The sequence below is a fragment of the Neopelma chrysocephalum genome, unplaced genomic scaffold, assembly GCF_003984885.1.
Source record: "Neopelma chrysocephalum unplaced genomic scaffold, ASM398488v2 Primary Assembly neopelma1_97102, whole genome shotgun sequence".
Classification (NCBI taxonomy): Eukaryota; Metazoa; Chordata; class Aves; order Passeriformes; family Pipridae; genus Neopelma; species Neopelma chrysocephalum.
This window is the reverse complement of record NW_020925744.1, coordinates 2,748,778-2,768,991: the sequence shown is the minus strand read 5'-3', so window position 1 is coordinate 2,768,991 and position 20,214 is coordinate 2,748,778. Positions and strand designations below refer to the sequence as shown.

The following is a 20,214-nucleotide window of genomic DNA, read 5'->3' as shown; positions in this document are numbered from 1 at the left end:
CATTTAATGCCCTTGAACAGAGAGGACTGTTTCAGTCTAGGATAATAATCTCTGGAACCATGAAGTTAGTTTCCATTTAAACCGTGTTTGATGCCTGCATTTATACTTGAGGTGTTTCTGGTACTTGTTTATTTTTAAATGCATAGTTGGATGAGGGGGTTGGGGATAAGAATCACAGGTATTTTTTATTAAAGGTGATTGTTATGCTAAATAGCTTACTAGATTTTTTTTTTATGAGAGAAACCTGTTTTGAGAGAAACCTGTAGGAGATAGGTGGAACTAGCTGATGATAACCTATATAACCCTTTCCAAGCTGAAAAGAAAAAACAATTGTTAACAAACCTTATAGAACATTATAGCTAAAGTATTGTATGTAGAGCCTTTGTGTCAAAGTACATTTTACAGGAACCACGCATATTTATTTTTCTACTTCCCTTCCTGACTTATTTTTCAGACCACCTGGGAAGCAGATGGTTTCTGCTAGGCTCTCAGAAATGCATGTTTTATCCTAATAGATTTTAATTGGAAAAGACATTGTTTATATTATTCTGCTACAATGTATTCTTAAATTTGGTCAGTCTGTTTGGGGAAACGATTCATTAGGATTTCCTTTTCAGTAAAACTGAAAAAAATTTCTGAAATACGTATTGATAAAATCAGTGGTTAGTAGGCTCTATTTTTATAGTTTCTCAGTTTGCCACACATTATGAACTATGTTACATTGGTGATGTTTTGGGTGATGTTTACCATTCCATATGTTTTGTTGGGTACCATTGCCATGTTCAGCAGAATTTTCTTAATAAAAAGGGTTTGATTACGCTCACATGGAAGCCTAATTTCTGCATATATCTATGCATCTACTAGCATTAAAATAGGCTACAAAAACTTCGGACTATTTTTCTCAATATGTTATTAATGTTTTAATATTTTTTTCTCTTGAAGAATCGTTTTGAAAAAGCTGTTGTGTTCACTGTAATTGAGCTGCAGTGAATAGAAAAGTCAGTCTCTTTTCCTGCAGTCTTTTATATAATTTTGAAATATGGATAGTTTGAGGTGTTCAGATACATATTATACTGTAAGCATAAATACTGTAGAGCTAAAATGCAAATTTGATGATGATGCGTGTATAAATAGGTGTCTCTACAGTGGGATTTTAAAATCAGCTACTGTTGACCTCCTAATACAAGTATAATACAGTCACTCAGCTGTTAAAAACCTGATCCACTATTTAAAAAATATAAAAAACCAAATTGTCTATCTTTCTGCCTGATCTCTTTTCAAGTGCTAACACAATGGAAACAGTGGGTGATCTGTCAATACATTTGGATTGTCAGTGATGGTTTTGTATAAATATTGGGAGGATAAGAAATAAAATTTGCACAGCAGAATATGATTTCATCTGCCTTTTCTCTACAGCTCCATGGCTCATGCTGCGGTGTGAAATTCTCATTTTACACACTTTACAGGCGGAGCACATGAATTATGCATTGAGCAAGAGAAATCTCCTACTTCAAGTCCTATATGCATTTACCAGGTTCTGTCTCTATTACCAAGATGAATTGCAAATGGAGAAATGTTTGATGGAATACACCTTAACTTCTTTGTTTAGTATTCTGCTTTTCACATAGTGGACTTTCTTGGTAGGAAACTGTTTGGGTTATATTGTAGACTTAGTTTTGAGAAAAAAAGATGAAAAATTATGTTACAGAGAAGTGTCAGACACGTCAGGACATTTTTGTTGTCCTGATTTCAAATGCAAAGCTTTTTTTATTCAATAGAAATATCTGCAGTCATTGGCTATTTATTATTCCTAGATAGCCAATCAATTTTCTTTTCTTTGAAAATCCAAATTAAAAAATAATCATGTTTGTAATAGGCAGGACTCACATAAATAGATTTCTTTGGTGTTTTGTGCAGAATTGCACACAATTAATGTATATACCCATATATAGAAATACATATAAATATGAAAATATTTGTGTTTATGTGTATATAGAGCATGCGCACACGCATTTAAGTAGCTAAGTGTTTTCTTAAGCTTGACACACTTGACTGAAATAGAAAATAAGACATGATCATACTTTAGCATTAGCTTTTACTTAATTTAATTAGCTTCTGATTTTGCATTTCCCAGATGGTAGGGTAAGGTTTGGTTTTGGTTTGGTTTTGTTTTCTATTTGGTGGTGTTATTTATTTGCTTGTTTTTACAGTATAAATATAGTCTTCCGATAAAGTGTGCAGTGGAAGTTTTTCTTACCATGCATTACCTTGATACAAGGATTATTCCCTTGTACCTTATCTTAGGACCATTTTACTTTTATTTTGAAGAAATAAATTCTCTTGAAGGATTTCCCCCTCATTTTTAAAGATGTATTATGTAATAGAGTCAAAATAGTATTAGTGCAGAAATAGATTTTATCTCACAAAAGTACATAACAAGCTTTGTGATATGTACTTAGTAACAACTCTAGAATGGCAAAATAAATAACAGAAAAAACAAACTGTTCATGTTATTTGTGACATAGAATGTCTTAGTTGTCTCCAGTAGACAGATTAACAGCGAAAGGGTTCCTTGGCTCTGACTCCTAATGTTTTAAAAAGTTGTACTGAAACATATGAAATTCTCATCCTTGTGCACCACTCATGTAGGTGAGCCACTTCTTATAGACTTTAATTGGCTGCATAATGAAAGGGAGTGAAGAAATCCCATCTCAACTGAAATAATTAGCAAATACAGAACTGTAGCTAAAAATAACATTCGAACCTTTGTCATAGTTGAAGGTAGAACTGTATCTTATGGATAAGCGGGGACAGGGAGTGAAAGAGTTCAGAAATTGAGGATTTTTTAAAATATATTTGCATTTTGTTTAGTCTGTTTTGGCTTTTGAACAGTTTCTACTTTAGGAAAATGTTGATACATAGTTTATAGTAAAAGTGGTGCAGGTGAGAGCTAACCCCAAGATTCAGGGCTAAATATTCACCAAATGGGGCTATAAAATGGGTTGGAATTCATTAGAAGGATTGTTACAAAATTGTTTCTCTGACATTTTATAAACCTGAGTAATTCAAGTAGAACCTTTAGCTTATGAAGTGTACTATTTATCCTTATTTCACAGATTTAAAACAAGAATAGCCAAAAGAAGCTTCATGACTTGCTAAGAAACACACTTCAAGAGAAAAGTCTGGTAGTTGTGAGCAGAATGGAATTCAAGAAAGTGGGTTCTGCAGCAGAGTCCCTCAGTAATTCTGGACAAGATATATAAGACATGGAATAACATTATCACCATAGCCGTGGATTTAGAAGAGAACATGATCAGCAATGTCATCATGGCTGAGGTCAAGCCTGGTAGTCATTAATATCAGAGGCTTCAAATAGTGATGTTAGCTAGTTCCTTTCATGTTCTTTGGAGGGAACCATGGAATTTCTCCCCAAAATTGGAAAAAAAATAGACTTGTCATTACTGTTAGTTTGCAACTGACCATGAGGCTGAGAGACTAGAAGAAAGGGATTGCACCTTGAGAAAAGAGGTGTCATTTTATTCTATGGTGATAGCTAAAGAAAGTGATTCTACCTGCTGAGTTTCTGAGAGGACTCTAAACTCTTGTAGAAGTTTATATCATGAGTACCTGAAATGCTCAAAAAATGGAGGCCCATATGGTCATAAGGAGTTTTGCTGATTTATTTAGACCTGTTAATTTATTAGAAATGGTACAATATTTGTACATATGTGCATTTGCCTGTCACGTACTGTTGAGGAGGAAACTGGTAAACTAGAAAGTTCACACAAGTGTGACTCTGAAAGACTACATTTAAATTACTTGCAGTACCTGGGTAGTGAGCAATGTCTTAAGATCTAAAGGCAGTTGACACATTTTCTAAAAGAATGGCAAAGCCTTCTGTTTGGTGAATCAGAGAGAGCAAAAGCAGAAGGAATTCTTCAGCTGACCCAAATGAAGGATGCTAAAGTGTGGGTAGGAACAGCATGATGACAAAACTGTTCTGGCTACATCCAAAGATCAATCCTTTATACTAAACCACCCTCTTGGCAGTCTATACTGAGCTGTGACACACTAAATTCTTTCCTGAATCACCACTGTCTTGACATGCTCTGTAGGTATGGCCAACACTCACTCTTATTAGATTTGTTTAGAACTCTTTATTTAGGTGTTGTTGAAATACTCTGTTTGCCAGGTTACTGAGATAACTCTGTTACTTCTCTACTCTAAAGACTACTGCCAATTCTTATTACGCTACTGGCAATTCTTATTTTTAGAACTCATCTTTAAGCTTAAAATTGGAATTTCTTTTGTGACAAAAATCAACTTAGTGTTATTTGTCCAGCAATTAAGTAAAATCCCAATAGATAACTGGACAGGATTCCATGCTCGTAGATAAGTGCAAATAACACCTATTTCTTGTTGAATGGATTTTGACCTGTTCTTCATATGGAAACAGAAATATTAGTACCCAGATTTTTTTCTCTTAAAAAAATGCTGCTGTCTCTGTTAGTGGTCTCAACAGATGTATCTGATCTGTCACCTAAGTTTTCTTTGTAGCAACAATGATTAATACTAAACAAACACATTGTCTTCAGATATTCAATTGTGGAATTTAGGTTCTGTTTAACTATGTAAAGAAATCTTTCTCACAAGGTGAATTCTCTGGATGCCAAGCCCTGAAAATGGATATATTTTGCTTTATGAAAGCAGTAAAAAAAATAACATTTTGCTTTATAAAAGTGTTAAAGACTTGTTTTTGCTGATATGATGAAAGATGAAATATTTATATATTTTGACAGAAAGAAGAAGAAACAGTACAAGATAGAAAAACGCCAAATAAACAAGATGTGTTTCTCTTAGATTTAGATGATTGTAAGTATCTTGATTAAAGCCTCATGTTTCCCATGGCATAAATTCAATTCCATTAATTCAGTGAATTTTAAGTGTCTGAAACATTGATTCTGTTCATTTATCGTACCAGTTTCCTGAGAAAACAAAATAAATGCTTAGACTTGCAAGTTATTTTTAAGCACAGTTATTACAATATGAGATTTTGTTTGGTTTTTATAATTGAGAAATTGTTTCAAACTTTAGAATGTATTGGTATGTAAAACATTTACTTTGAGAATTTTTGTGTTTGGACTTGTCTTCTGTTAAATGGGCTTATTTTCTCATCCACTAATGGATGTTACTTGTATAACACTGTGCAATCAATGAACCAATTATGGTATTATGTTAAGACACTAGAAATCACATTTTTGAAGAACAGTGTGAAATTGTACTCTTGGAAAGGTAAGGCAGAGCTGGCACTGTTCTTTGGCTATGCTTTTAGTACCCTTCTCCCAAGTTTAATTCTATAGGTGCAGTACCTTAGAATAGCATTAACGTGTACTTTGCACTTAACTTTTTAAATGAAAAAGTACATATAAAAGTGTGTACCAAGCTGAAGGATAAAATAGGGGGGAAGTGGTAAAGGAGAGGGAAATCATCATCATCATCATGGCTAGGCTTCGCGAACGAAGATTTGGGAAGGGCTCTACCCACTTTTCTTGCAAGCGCGTTGGTGGCTAAAAAGGCCAATATGAGAAAGGCAAGTCCGGTTGCAAAAGACACAGCAGAAAGACTCCTTAGGTGGTATATTCTGCAAGGCTCGATTCTTTCTGCGTTGTAAATTGTATATGTGGTCTATATTTGTATTAGTTGTATTTTCACTGTTTATGTTGAATATTGGGGCTATATGTCTGAAAAATAATATAAACTTCGATTAAGGAACATATATACAAGGATATAATAAAAGGTTATAATAATTAAATCAAGATGTAAATGGGTTTTTTTTGCTTAATAAAGACGTATCATTTTCTTTCCCAGTATTTACATTTTTTTCAATTTAAATATCAGTTGCCCTTTTACTTCTAGTTTGTCCTGTGACAACTCCTGTGACAGTTCCTACAGCAGCTGTTTTGTCCCCGAGTTTAACAGCAGACTTAGAGGGATTAACTCTGTCAAGTTCATCTGTCATTGATGTAAGTAACCTTTATAAGGTGGGGTGGGTGGGTGTTAATTTAAGTTTTTCACATATTTTAGAACATCATTGAAGTGTTTTTCTTTTTTTAAGTTCTTTCATCTATAAAGGTCTTGTATGAAATTCTGGTTTACATGCAAGTCTGGCAGCATTTTTCAATCTGTAATTATGTTCTGAAACATGGGGAAAAGTATGAATGTTGCATGTCTAAGAAGGATGCTTCCAAGGATTTTTAACCTTCTCTTTCAAGCTGTCTTTTACTTTGCCTTAGGGAAACTTTAATTCTCAAATTAACTATCCAAACTATACAAATCTTTCAAATGATCTAATTACTACACTATCAAAAATAAGCTACAAGAACATCACATGTTTGGTAATAGTCAACCTGTTTGTTTACCATACATGCCTCCAATTATGACATTTTGCTACTTGTAAGTAATTTTTCATGAGTATATGAAGCGTAGCCTCTGAGTGCAAATAAAAAAAGGTATAGATTTACAATCAGTGGTGTATCAGCATGTGTCATGATTCATTCTGTTAGTGCTTTGTAGCACTTTCCATTAGGGAATCTAAAAACTATAGGTATAATTAAGGTTAGCAAACTCATGGAAGTAGAGAACATTCTTTGTTGTGGAAAAGGATAGTAGTTTGTTCTTTTTTGGTTGGGTTTTTTTAGTCATTTTTGTATGTCCAATTTAAATTTGCAGTTTAATAAGAAATCGCAGTGGTATGAAATAGGATATGTTTCCTTATGCAAGTGGATGGAAGTTACCAGAAAAAAAAACATCAGAGTCACAGATATTTTTCAGCCTGACCTTGTTTCTAATGAGGCTGGTACGTAGAACCTACACTGCAACTCTAAAAATCGCTGGTAAACCACTTTGTGTTGGTCTTGGGAGCAATAGTTTGCAACATCAAATACTTGTTGTGTAAAGGAGTTACATGAATGATTTGACTGAAGAAATAGATGATGGTAGCTTATGACTGAGTTTCATATTTGCAGGCTTCAAAATTTGGTTTTGAAAAGGTAGGCTTTCTGATAATTTGTTGGATATTAGCCTTATCTAAGAAAACTGAGATGTAATGGAAATTTCAAGCAGAGCAGTAACAATCCAGGAACATGCAGTCACTTCACATGACGTGTGGTGGTTGATTTGTCACACAGTCTGAAGGTGCCAGAAATTCTCTTCCATGTTATTTTGCAGTGTGGTATACGTGTTTAACTGCAGTCTGTGTTTAACTGCAGCTGTGGTGTTACTCCTGTAATTGCCACCCCAAGGTTGGCTCTTTGCCATCCCTTATGGCTTCGACAACTCAAAACACATGCAATTATGGCTTCGACAACTCAAAACACATGCAGTCATATGTTTTCCTGGCTCTGGATTAGCTTAAGAATGACTCTGGTGTCTTTGCTTTACTTCAGAATTATCACCTTTGAGGATAAGTTAAAGATAGCAATCAGTAATGTCAGAGGCTTGAGAACACCCCCTGCTTGCCAGTATCCTTTCATCATCTTCAGTACATGAACACATATTCTACTCCCATATTAATTCTTGTTTTCCTCGTGATTGCTACTGTTCATTTGCTGAATTGCCTCTCCCCGTTCTTCAGGTTGCTACAAAGAAAAAGAGGTGTTAGAAAGAGCTAGAAGGTGTAGGCTAAAGAATAGTTGTTCCCTATGAAAACATTGATTGTGCAAAATGCCTCTTCCTTGGTACTGCTGAGTTCCTGGTAACCAGCAAAGAAACTGGAACATTCTCACTGCTCTGGAAACAACGTGAATCATGTAAGAACTAATTCTTGCAGCCCGGATGGTGATTACATGTTTTGGTCTGTATTCTGTTTTTCAGATCTGAGCCATTGCCGTTGATAAATGCAGATGTACATGAGGTCCTTTTCTGGGCTTTCTGCACCAGGGACCAACAGAAATTAAATACTAATGTTAAAAATCATTCTTTCAAATGATATCCATATATTGTAAAAAGTCTTGCATGCATGCAAGTAGTTAATTGGCTATTGTCCCAAGTTGTTTAGCACCATTGGGTAATTTTCTAAAAATGAAAATATAAAACCAGCTTTATGTGGGAATGTCTCTCTTAAAACAGTATTTTGAATTTAATCTGTGATGACTAATTCTAAAAATACCTTAGTAAACTTCTTCTTCCTTCAGTGAGAGAGAAGATGAATATAACTGTAGGGCACATGCCAAACTAACAGTGAGAAATTAATTTATTACTAGGCAATGGAGAGCATGGAGTAAAAATAGATAAGTACAGTATATGACCCTAATATCAAAGAAATGTAGCAGCCACTTATCTTGGAATATGTCAAGCAGTCTATTATTCAAATCATTCAGCACTGTAATTGGATACACCTTTTAGAAAACTTACAATTTCAAATTCATATCTGTTGAACATTATAGAAAGCATAAATACAAGAGTGATTTTACAGTAATGGTAAAACCTACAAAACCAAAATATCCTTGAATAGCAACTGCAGTGCACAACTTCATGCTTTGTCCTGTGGCTCATTTGGTTTTATCGTTTATGTTTACATATAACACATTTCTCCCTCATATAAATGCACACATGCATATTATAGTTTGTTCCAGGAAAAACAAAATTCTTTTATAATTCATGAATAACTTTCTTCCAATTGGATGCGAAGTGTAGTAAATCCACATGCATGCTTTTGTGATTCATCTTCAGGTTCAACTGAACCAGGTAACTGAGGTCGTCAGAGGCTTCTCTGTGGCTTTTCAAGGTGTACATGCAAGTGAAGTCAAAACTAAGTGCTTGGGGAAACTGCAATTGGCATCAATTGAGTTTCAGATGGATAATTTGCAGGCTTGAAAGATATGTGAAGATGCAGTGCAAATAAAAGACAGGAGGCAAGAGAAAGCTGCAAGCTGTGAGTGTGAAGCAGAAGCAGTTATTGGAAAACACTGGAAGTGGGTGTTGTCCCCTAAAGGGGGGTTATAAAGTGGGAAAGGAAGAAATTGAAAGCAAAACTCATGACTGACATAAGGACAGGGAGGGTTATAATCTGCTGCAGAAAATAATATTTTGAGCAAAAATGGTGAGAGGAGAGAGAGGAGAGCTGTGGTAATGCAGAGAAGCTGAAGAGGGGAGTGATCGTCTGTTCCTACCTGTCACACAGCTGATGAAGAAAAAAAAGCTAAACCACCTGTTCTTTTCTCATAGGATTTTAGATGGTAAAAATGTACAAGCAACTGCTCTCCTGAATGTGGAGAGCCCTGAGTATGCTGCATAGCATAATTAACTGATAAAAATGACCCATACTTTTATAAACAAAATTAGTGAGAAGGAAATACTGCTTTGGTAGCAGGAAATCTTTTGTGATTCAGAAGTGTTAGTGCAAGGAAGAACTGACAGCTGGATATGAGCTCTAGTGGTAGCAGCAGTTGGATTGGGCAAAAAGTGTGTGATTGTATGGGTTGAGTTGAGTAGGATTTGAAGGGAGAAGATTGTTTCCCTGCCCCAAATAGGATAACTTAGGGAAAAGGTCAAGGGTGACTGAGAGAAGCTCATGAAAAAAACATGTAGCAAATAAGGGGAAAACTCTTATTGTAGTGTGGAGGTACTTATAAAAATATTTGATACAACAATTTAGACTTGCTGTTAACTATTGTGCATTTGGAATTAAGGTGTAATTGTAGGTGGTAGCACTTTACTTACTAAGGTTTCATTTAGTATGTCCAATGTTTCCTCATGATAGTCGTTATTACCATAGTAATATGTTTTTATTGTTTTACTACTCAACTTTCCAGATAAACTGTTTAGGAAGGGAGAAGTAAATCATCTTGTTTTCTGTTTTGTGTCTTCTAAAGAACTTTTGACTGAGATCCACTTTGAGAACTTCTTTAGACTGGTGATGCGTAAAGCAGAAATAATAGCTTTTGTCAAAAGTCAAGGTCAAGCTGCAGAACTGTCAAACCAGGTGATAAATACATTTAATTTTAAATTGAGTACACTTAAAGAATTCCTTGAGAAACAGTAAACATGAACTCCCTCAATATTTAAGTAGAGATATTTTCAGACTCAGAGAACACCTTTAATGGTATTTTAATTTCTAAGTTGTTGACGTAGTCTTTACAGGGGAAGACTTTCTTGGTATTTAGATGGTTTTGTCGATTCAGGATGTTTCCAATTCCACTATAACAAGTCTTAAGACTGAATCTGAAGTATATGTTTCTGTTTGAAGCATCTCTGCTTAGAAGTACAAGGAACGCAAGAATAGCAATAATACTCTAGTCTAGTCTGTAGTTTGCAGGAAAGGTCTTTAAGAATTTTCAAAATCCTACAGTAGAGAAATAAATAGTAATTCTTCTAAATAGTTATTGGCATGCACTCAACTTCATGAGTCTTATTTTTTCAGAGCTTTACTAGCAGTAGTTATTTTTTAACTATATACCTTTGTCATTCATATAAGCTCACCTCAGGAATGGCTGCATCAGAAGAAACGTTAACTTGTTATTGTCATGAAAGAGATGTAGTGCAATCACTTGTGATAGCAGCAGACTGTGGGCGATGGCAATCTTCTGCCCATTGTTCTCAGAGAGCTTTTTATCAACTATCATTATTTTTAAGTAATTATTTTACATTTCTGTAAGTATATCCATACTCTCTTAAGGATGCTTCTAAAATTTTTACTCAGGCAAAAGGTGATGGTTTTAAATAAACTTTCAATGTTAGTCACATCTTCTCTTTTATCAGCTGTTGTAGTTTTGTACTAGGATAACACAAGCTTATTTTTTATAGTTTAGCATTTGCCCTCTTGTTTTTCACTTCCTATAAGAAATGTCTTATCCTTTTGCTGTCTCATCAGAAGAGAACTTTTTCCTTTGCATTCAATTATACTTCTTCTAAAGCCTACCATTTTATGTAAAGGTTGAAACTGGGAAAGTTTGTCCTGGGGAGGTGAAGGGATGTGTGCTACAAGACAGCCTACGTATATCCCATTCCTGTGCGTACTTATAACTTCTTTTTGGTGTTGACCACAATCACATATTAAGCAGAGATGTTTTTGCAGTTCTGCATGGTTTTCTCTCCAGCTTCATTTCTTAAGGTGGTGTCTTTCCATATGGAACAGTCAAAAGTATTTGTGTTGTCTCTGTTTCCCCCTCCTCTGTGCTCTACAAGATTTGTAACTAGCGTAAGGCATAATTGAAACCACTTTTTATAATATCATATGTTGGTAGGGTGCCTGGGAAAGTTTGTATCTAGGAAGCAAGTGAAAAGGCGTGGTCTTAAATTTAGGAGTTAAAAAATAACTTTCTCTTAGTGCTGCCCAAAATTCAGCTATGCGGCTGATTAGGTGTGACTGATGCATGTGGGAAGGCGGTGCAGTCCAGTGGATACAGAACTGGGTGTTACATATGGAAAATGAGTTCTATTTTTGGCTTACTACTTGCTGTGGAATCTGGAGGGAGTAACTTAATCTTTTAGTTTTCCATCTGAAAAATGAGGATAATGATGCTTACTTACCTTGGGAAAGCACTCTGAGATCTACAAATGAGTATAGCTGCTCATCAGCAGATATTAACCATTGCCAAGCCAAGAAGAAATGGAACAAAGACACCCCCCCATACTTGATTTTATTTTTCTGTTGATGCCAAATTGCTGTTTAGGCAGGTGATGTGTTACATGAAATATTTGAAAGCTATAATGTCCTTTCAGAAATTGCTTCCACATACTTCTAAAAATGTTAGCTTGAAAGAAAAAGAAATACCTACCATGACACTACCTTTTTAAGTATCATTTATCATCTATTCTTTAATTGGAAATCCATTTATAAATATTTGTGACGTTGAATTATGTTCAAGCCTTAAAAATACCCATCACGTGTTTATTAAATGAATTAATTTGTAACAAACTCTACACTTGAGACTTAAGAACCTTCAGCTTCTTTTCTTCAAATAAATTAGAAAATTTTATTTGGAATTTCAAACATGATGTTTCTTATGAATCAGGGCTAAGTTTCTGACACAAGACACTGGACCAAATAATAGTATGCTCAGTCTGAGAGATATACTGTATTATTACTATGTGTAATGTCATTGATTTAATTGATTACTGTGTGGTTCAATACTAGATATTCTCCAGAGTGTGTCTCTTTATTTTTGCTTTTATATATAATTTATAGATTATATAGCATTATATGCTATAAATGATATGCAGTTTATAATTATATGATGTATAAATAGTAACTTCTATATTAATGAAATTGTATTCTGAGTAATGAGGTCATTGATTAATAGAAATGCTCTTGTTTCAGTGCTATTTTGCTGTTGTATTGTCTTGGAGTTACAAAGATTAAACCAGCATTCAAATATTGTGTTTAAAAATGTAAGTGCCAAAATTGCAAAGTAAAATGCAATTGCAATTTTAAAGTCTTGTTTATAAAACAGAAATTAAATTGTGGGGCTATTGCAAAGAAGAAACTTCTTTAAATAAGTTACCGTGAGTAGACTTTTGATCTCTTTCTGCCTTCTGTTAAAAGTCAGTACTGTCCTTAAAACTAATCTTTTTTTTTTTTAATAATTAAATGCTTTGATAGATTTTAAAATAATGCTTCTTCTTCTTTACAACATGAAAAATACATATATTATGCTCTTTAAAATAGGGCTCCTGTAAGCGGGGTTGCTGTTAGGTGTTCAAAAACAAGCACATGTGATGCATGATGATGATTCCATAGGTTATTCTTTAAATGTGTGGTGTGATAACGTGTGTAAAACAGTGTGTCTGTATGTGTGTTATACTGTGTAACTCAGACAGAAGAGAGAGGTAACCTAAGCTGTATTTTTCTTTTACTTTGTCAATAAACCTAGCTCTTAAAAATTTCAACCACATCTTTCTAAGGTAACATTTACCTCCTCACATCTTTAGCATCTATCAGACATGACATGGGACATATTCATTGACCCTAAAAATTTTCATCAGTCTCATAGACTGGAAGGGGGCAGCCCCAGCCAGACAAGAGGCTCATTTCAAATTTAACGGCTGTAATTAAAGGTTAATTCACTGAGTCAGGATTAACGAGGAAAGTACAAATGATAGGCAAGCAGCTGCCTTTATAATACAAGATTAGAACAATGCAATTACAATAAGAATTAGAAAAAATCAACTTCCCGAAAAGGTTCTGTAATGAATGAACTGCATTTCTCTGTTCTTAATTGTAGTACTTAAACATGAAAACTCTGCAGCACACTTTTTTTTGTTGTTATAATAACACTTGATCAGCAGTGTGGCTAATAAGATAGTATGCCAACCACAATGACAGCAACTGTTATATTGATAAATTTAATACTGTGCTCTACTGAAAACCTTCAGGCTTACTTTTATATTACAGCTATATATGCTAGCCACATAAATGAATGTTTTGAGATTTGTGTTTAAAGATTTATTTCTGTTATTCTTTTCAAGTTGGGTTATTTTAGCCAGTTTCTTTAAACAACCTTAAAATTTTATTAAACTATATAAAACAGTTTCCTTTTACATTACCCCTGCTCATATTACAAGATATTCTAAACATCTGAAAAATAATTCTAGTTTATAAATCAATATATATCAGATGCACTCTGACTTTAACATCGTATTGTAGCTATGTGTATGCTGTCATTGCATTAATTGTTATAATTTAAAGGTTAGTGTAATTAATGCTTTTACACAGTCCCACCCTGTGCACTGCCAAGTATATGGGTAGTGCAAGTATAAATGTAAAAATACAATGCAAAGTAAAGTTCTGATCACCTCTAGGAGCTTTCTTTAAAATTTCTGTCTTGTAAGTAAACATATCACATAGAAAACAGCTTTGTAATAAAAGGAAGCCAAGTAACATTCTGAATAAAAGCATTAAACGACTCCCTCATTTCTTACTTTGAAGTGAATAATTGTGCCCAAATAAATTACCAGAATTATCTCTCTATGCAAATAAATCTGGAATTTCTCAGACAATCCTGTTCTAAATTGCTAGTTTTTAAACTGCATTCACTTCTTATTTCCTTCAAATTTAAAGATCCACCTTCTGTAATAGTGTGTTTAACAATTTTATGTTTACCACTTATTTAAAACTTTGGAAGTATATGCAACCACATGTTCTTGAATATTCAGAAGTTAATATTTCACAAAGGCAATCTGGAGACTACTCTGAAAACTGAAGCTCCATGAAAGAACTGTGTGTTTTTATCAGTCACTTTAGTGTTATGCTGAACTGTTATACTGGCATACAGTTGAGCTTTGTTACTTTAAGCCTAAAAATCCAGTAATATTTTCTTGGAACTTAATATTAACAGGGAAATATTTGAAATATTTGTGTTTTATGTTACACAATATATGTGGTTTATGTTACACAAAACTATAAACACATTATCTTTTGATAATAAATGGTAATATTAATATGGATTTACTTTATAAAACTTATTTATGCGTTTAACAGTAGTTGAAGAATGTTTTATGTTCATACTGCAGGTTAAAAGTATATTGTATAATACTGATATTTGGACTCTTCTAGGTATTGTTTGGCTAAAAAGCTGGGCCAGCATACGTTTCTAACAATATTTTGACATTAAAAGCTCCAAGAAAGCTCTTTTTGGTGAGGGCAGTTGATAACTTTTCATTCATAATTAGCTCATAGAGAACCGAGAGACATTTCAGGGAAATTGAACTGTCAGTGGGTAGAAACAAGCATTTGACCTCATCACATTGAGTGGGGCCCATCATAATTTGTTCATTTGGTGCCCATCAGCCCAGCCTCATCTCTCATACGGCACCTCGCTGACCTTCCCTCTCCAATTCCACTCAGTTCAGCTTTAATTATGACTCTGCAGACCTGAAGAAATATTGCAGCTTGCTCTCAAAAACCCTGAACTGCCACTCAACAAAAGATTGGTTTTTAACAGGTAATAAATGCCCAAAGGAAATGGTGCTGTGTCCCACACAGAGTAAAGCTGGGGGGGTGATGGTGGTGTTCTTATTTTTGGGGGGGTTTTGTGCCTCTCAGTTGTCACTCTGCCAAAGAAAATTTTATTTCATAAAGAGAGTAGAAGACAATCTCCAGTACTGTAAGAATGGTTTGGGTTTGGCATTTTTAATTATCTTATTGAGACTAAAAGGAAGTTTTACTTGATCTGCTAAACGAGAATTGTGTTAAAGTAGCCAAATATTATTTTGAAACTGCAAATAATAGTTAAAGAAAAAGTGGTGTGTTGGTTATCTTTTCGTTTGTTTGGTTTTGGTTTTAAACTATTATTATGGAAAAACTCCGAAATTTAGTCTAAAACCTGGAAACTATTTTTCCTCTGTGATAGGAAATTAAGATTCTGTTATCACCATTATCTGACTTCTCTGTAAAAGTGATTATGTAAATGATTTAAATGTATGACACCTGCAGAGGAGCTGTGGTTTGCCAGATTAGTGGCAAGTATCATTTAATAGTTTTCCCAAGTAAACCGTTAGAAAGCACAAGATCTGTGGGAAGAAAATACAAAATGCTACTGATTTTAATTCAGTTCCATCTTTTAAAAATGTTCCCATTAATTTCCGAGCAAATAAAAGTATTCAAAACTACAGTACCTGCGAGTGTATCCTTGTGGTGAATGTTAAACTGTCAGCAGGATTTTCAGGTCATTTGACAAAAAGGATACAGGTGCAGTAGCTAGCAGTGAAGGTGACTGCTAGTTTCATCAATCACTTTGCCTTTCTTTAAGTTGATACATAATGGACCCCTTCAATCAGCTTCCTTGTTCTTTGTCACTTGTTTAGGAAGAAGAAAAAAGAGGGTAGAAGGGCTGGACTTTAAAGTCAAGGTTATAAAATGAATCGTTACTTATTTACACAGGATAAGGAGGATAAGTCATTGGGAGAAGGGGCTCTTCATAAAATGTCGAGTTTGTCAATGGGTGATAATATGCAGTTTGAAGCTTTGTGCAGACCTTGAACAGTGTCAGTGATTGTCAAAGCAATGATTCTGAAGAAGAATTTAAAATTAAGATGTTGTTTAGTGACAGAGACACAGCATGTGCCAGAAAATGTGCTAATCAGCGTTCACTTTATTTTCAGAGGGTCACAGTAAATGATGATCCTGTGACAAAGTTTAAGTGCAAAAACAGAATTATAATAGAAATAGAATGTGAATTTATACATCACCTAGAAGGCTGTCAATATAATTTTCTTGTGTAATGCATACTAACTATACATAATAGTTCAACTTTATTACAACATTACTTCTTTCGAGGATACAGAAAGATTATTTTTTTAACCTATCAGTTCAATAGCTGTTTAGCAAGTTATATTTCATATTTGTTACCCAATATTACATATAAAAATTATACACACATAAAAAACTGAGTTTCCTGATGTTAAAACTTCTTGCATTTCATCTGCAGCGCAGCATTTTGATTATGATGAACATTCTGAGGTCTGTACATAAGAATAAAAAGAAAAATTTTGAACTCTTAGGTAGAAATTAATAAAAATACAACTTCTAATAATCTCTGCATTTAAAGAGTCATGCTATTATAGCAGATATTTTTAGAAGCCTCTTTCCTTCAGCTACATTTAGAGATTGTGCATGGGATTTTTTGTATGACTGATTATAGTTTTGGATTTTTGTACTGAGGAGTGACACTCAAAAAAGATAGGGGTCCTTTATAATTCCAGTTCCACATGTATCTAACCATCTGGAGAGTCCATAAGCCTTGGAATTAAGTTCTACTTGTTAAATATAGATAGAAATAGAAGTGAAAGCTTTTTAACTAACAGTATCTTGATTTATTAAATTTTGATTTCTTTTTTAGCTTGATTACTTGAAAAAGTATTTTGGTTGATGCATCCTATCATTTTTACTTGAAGAGGCATCACCACATGGAATGAAACACCTACTATTCAAATTATAATGTTGAGATTTTTATCCCAAACTGATAAGAATAAAACTTGTTTGGGAAAATATTTGCTTATTGAAAGTAAAAACTAAGCATGTGACTAACTCAACTAGTAGAGAGATGTTACTGCTGCTAGGCCATTTCTTTCCTGTCGTGGACTAGTAGTGTGTTGCCACATGATTTGAAGGCTAACAGTGCAAAGTAAGTGAAGTGCAAGGGCATTGCAGTTGTTAAAATGAGGTGACTTGGAATCTTTTAAATTATGTCAATACAGATGCATTTTAATGTTCTCTAAAAGTTCTTGCTAACAGGTGCAGGAAGGGGATATCTCCATTACCTGCCTCCAAACTTATGTTAACGTTGTTTTTAAAAGGTTAGTAAGTTGTGTGCCATTGCTTTCTCAAATCAGAATAATTTTCAGTCCTTTTGTGCTGTGGACTGCTGAGGATATTGGAGAGGCAGAAGACTTCTTTAAAAGGTTGTTGAACAATGCTGTGATTAAATACTGTATGATCACAGAGATGAGTTTTTTTAAAAGCTCACTTTAGTCAAGACTTTCTCATTTTTGCATGCTTTTTTCTCAATGGTTTGGTGAACAGGGCCTTGACATATTAAGACTAAAAAAGCAGTTCTAGAATGTTCCTGAGTTAATACTGGTTTCAGTGCAGTTGATAAAAGTTTTCATTTTTACCTTCTGTTCACTTGGGTTAAGAAATGTTTCCATCTTTATTGGGCTGCATATAGTGTCACTTGGCATTTGTAGTCCCTAGCATCTATGTTCTTGATTTGAAGATGCCAGAAGAATGGTGGAAAGATATGTTTGTAAGAACTGTAAAAAAGAACTTTTAACTGTATAATGGAATTTAGGAATTCATTGATGTAAAAGAAGGTTTGTGTACAGTTTTTTACTATTATTAGTTTGGAATGTTTTTATGAAGAAATGTATGAAAATCATTCTACTGTTTACACTGAAGGATCTTTGTAACTCCAGGAGCATTAGAACATATGCTTACTACACAAATCATAAATTTTAACTACTATTACTTTCTATATAAATCATAAATTTCGAGTACTTGCCATACATTTGTGTATTAACTGTTGCTTTAGAATGGACTAAGTTTTAATAAACGAACATTGTCACAGTCTTCCTGCTGCTGCACTTGTGCTCAGTAGGCCGACAGTCTGTGGTGGACTTAGACAGCAGTAGCAGTAATACTCTACGTTAGTAATACCAAGATAACTTGGAAAGCAGATGAGAAAAAGTTACCCACCTAATTTTCCCTCGGTCATCAACTGAGGGCCTTAACTATGGTCACAGCTTCTGTGTAAAGCAGCGTGCATACATTCAAGGTCTGTGTCTGTACAGTGCAGCCTTTATTAGACATATCCATAGGGTGAGTTTTTTTGCTTGTGATATGTTGTGCATATTGTTGCTTACGTTACTCTGAGCAGTGTGTGGATGGGATTGAGTGGTGTTTCTTCTTAAGAGTGTGAAAGGAAGTGTCCTTTTTAAGGCTGAGTACGTCATTTGACACCACAAATTTTGTTTCTGAGTCAAAAAAATAGAAGTGTGCTTTTGAATTTAAACAAAGAAAGTGAAGGTAACTGGTTATAAATAAACCTCTTTGTTGCTTAACAGACTATGAACTGTAGCAGATGATTTTTTTTTCTTTTTAAGGATGAAAAATGAAGCTTAAGGAAAACAAAACACAGAAAAACTCTATGTTAGCATGGTCTCAGGTCAGCTGTAATTTTTGCAACCTAGGGAATATGGATTTGTTCAGGTTAAAATATTATGTGTACAATTAAATAAAACTTGGGGAAATTTGGCATGTCAATATCATGTTTAAAAGAGGTATTCTTGTACATGCAGAGATTCTTCTCCTGCATTGAGGAAGAGCTGATGCAGATGTTTGTGTACAGTGAGTTCATTGCTTATTTCAGGCTTTTGTCCTCGCAGGTGGGCAAAGATTATCCTGATAGATAAAAGCGAAGTACTTTAAGACCATCCCGATAGAAGCCAAAATAACCTGTTGCATTCCTCAACAACAATATAGTGAACAAGATTCAAATATAGTTTATGAAGCTGGCAAAGATGTAATCTACATTTTGAATTCATAAATATCTCTACTAGATTTCAAATATGGTGTATTATAATCTGAGTTCGTTTTGCCTTGTAGGTAATACTGTGTAGAAGTGTTTCATATATACTTATCCTGGCACATGATGTCTTTTTCTGGGGAAAAATTTGAACTAGGCACTTCTGTTGGAAGAAACCAATATCCAGGAGTTGTTATAGTATAATCCTAACTGTAAAATTATACGTTCTAGCCAGTAGGGTTCAGTATGTTTTCACTTTAGAGGTCTCTAAGAGTACTGGCTGTTTGCCAAAAATCAAAATAATATATTAGAAATCATTTGTAGGAGCTTCTTTAAAGTCATGTAGACTCAATGCCAAAATCTATATTAATCCCTCTTAACAATGTTCACCATTTCAAATTCATAATTAGGATGCAAGGTGAGGCTGACACCTTACTCTGTTTTTCTAACTGCTAAACTACTTCAGGTAATCATAGAATCAAAGAATCATTGAGGTTGAAAAAGATCGAGTCCAGCTGCAAACCTAACACTGCCAAGTCCACCATTAAACCATGTCCCCAAGTGCAGTCCTCAGTCTTTCCAGTTAGGTGGTCAGTGGAAGGACTGAATCACTAAATTGAAGTAAATTACTTCTTTTGTATTGGGAGAATGCCTTTTCCTTGAAATGCCTAATCATGCTGCTTGATGAAAATCTCACATATGCATCAGCCACCAGACCATCTGCTTTTTTCCTCTTAGAAGCATACATAGGACAAAATGATAGTAAATCTTGAGGTTTCCCATGCACAAATATGAATTTCACAAGTTTGAGACCTGAAGTGTAGGAATTTTCTGCTAGTGTCATCAAAACGAAATTTTTCCTTATTATCTGTTTAAGTCATTTTCATTGTCCCCCCAGGGTACCCTTTGGGGAAGAATGTGTACTTCTGAATTTATACCAAGCTTTGTGTCCCGTAATTATATCACTGACTTTAGCCCTTTCCTTCATGCTTATGTAATAACTGTGACTTAATCATGAGAATATTCCCATTTTGCTACTGAAATCCTTTCTTGTGTGGCTTTTAAAAAGATTTTACTAATATTTTCATTGGATTATTCATGTGATTCGTTATGCTCAGCAGAAGGAAAAGGCAAAGGTGTGTTTGTGTCCTGGTTAGAACGGCTGGGACCAATTCATCACTGGATGTGTGCA

The 20,214-nt window shown here is 34.3% G+C and overlaps 1 protein-coding gene across 4 annotated transcripts in view; it reads left to right on the top strand.

The window, feature by feature from the left end:
* Positions 1-20,214, top strand: part of AP3B1 (adaptor related protein complex 3 subunit beta 1) — a 150,214-nt gene that overhangs the window by 86,886 nt on the left and 43,114 nt on the right. For all 4 annotated transcript variants that reach the window (XM_027671455.1, XM_027671456.1, XM_027671454.1 and 1 more), the window contains 2 exons: positions 4,800-4,872; positions 5,917-6,023. In XM_027671455.1, coding sequence (XP_027527256.1) covers positions 4,800-4,872; positions 5,917-6,023 — 180 coding nt within the window. The remainder of the gene's footprint in view (positions 1-4,799; positions 4,873-5,916; positions 6,024-20,214) is intronic.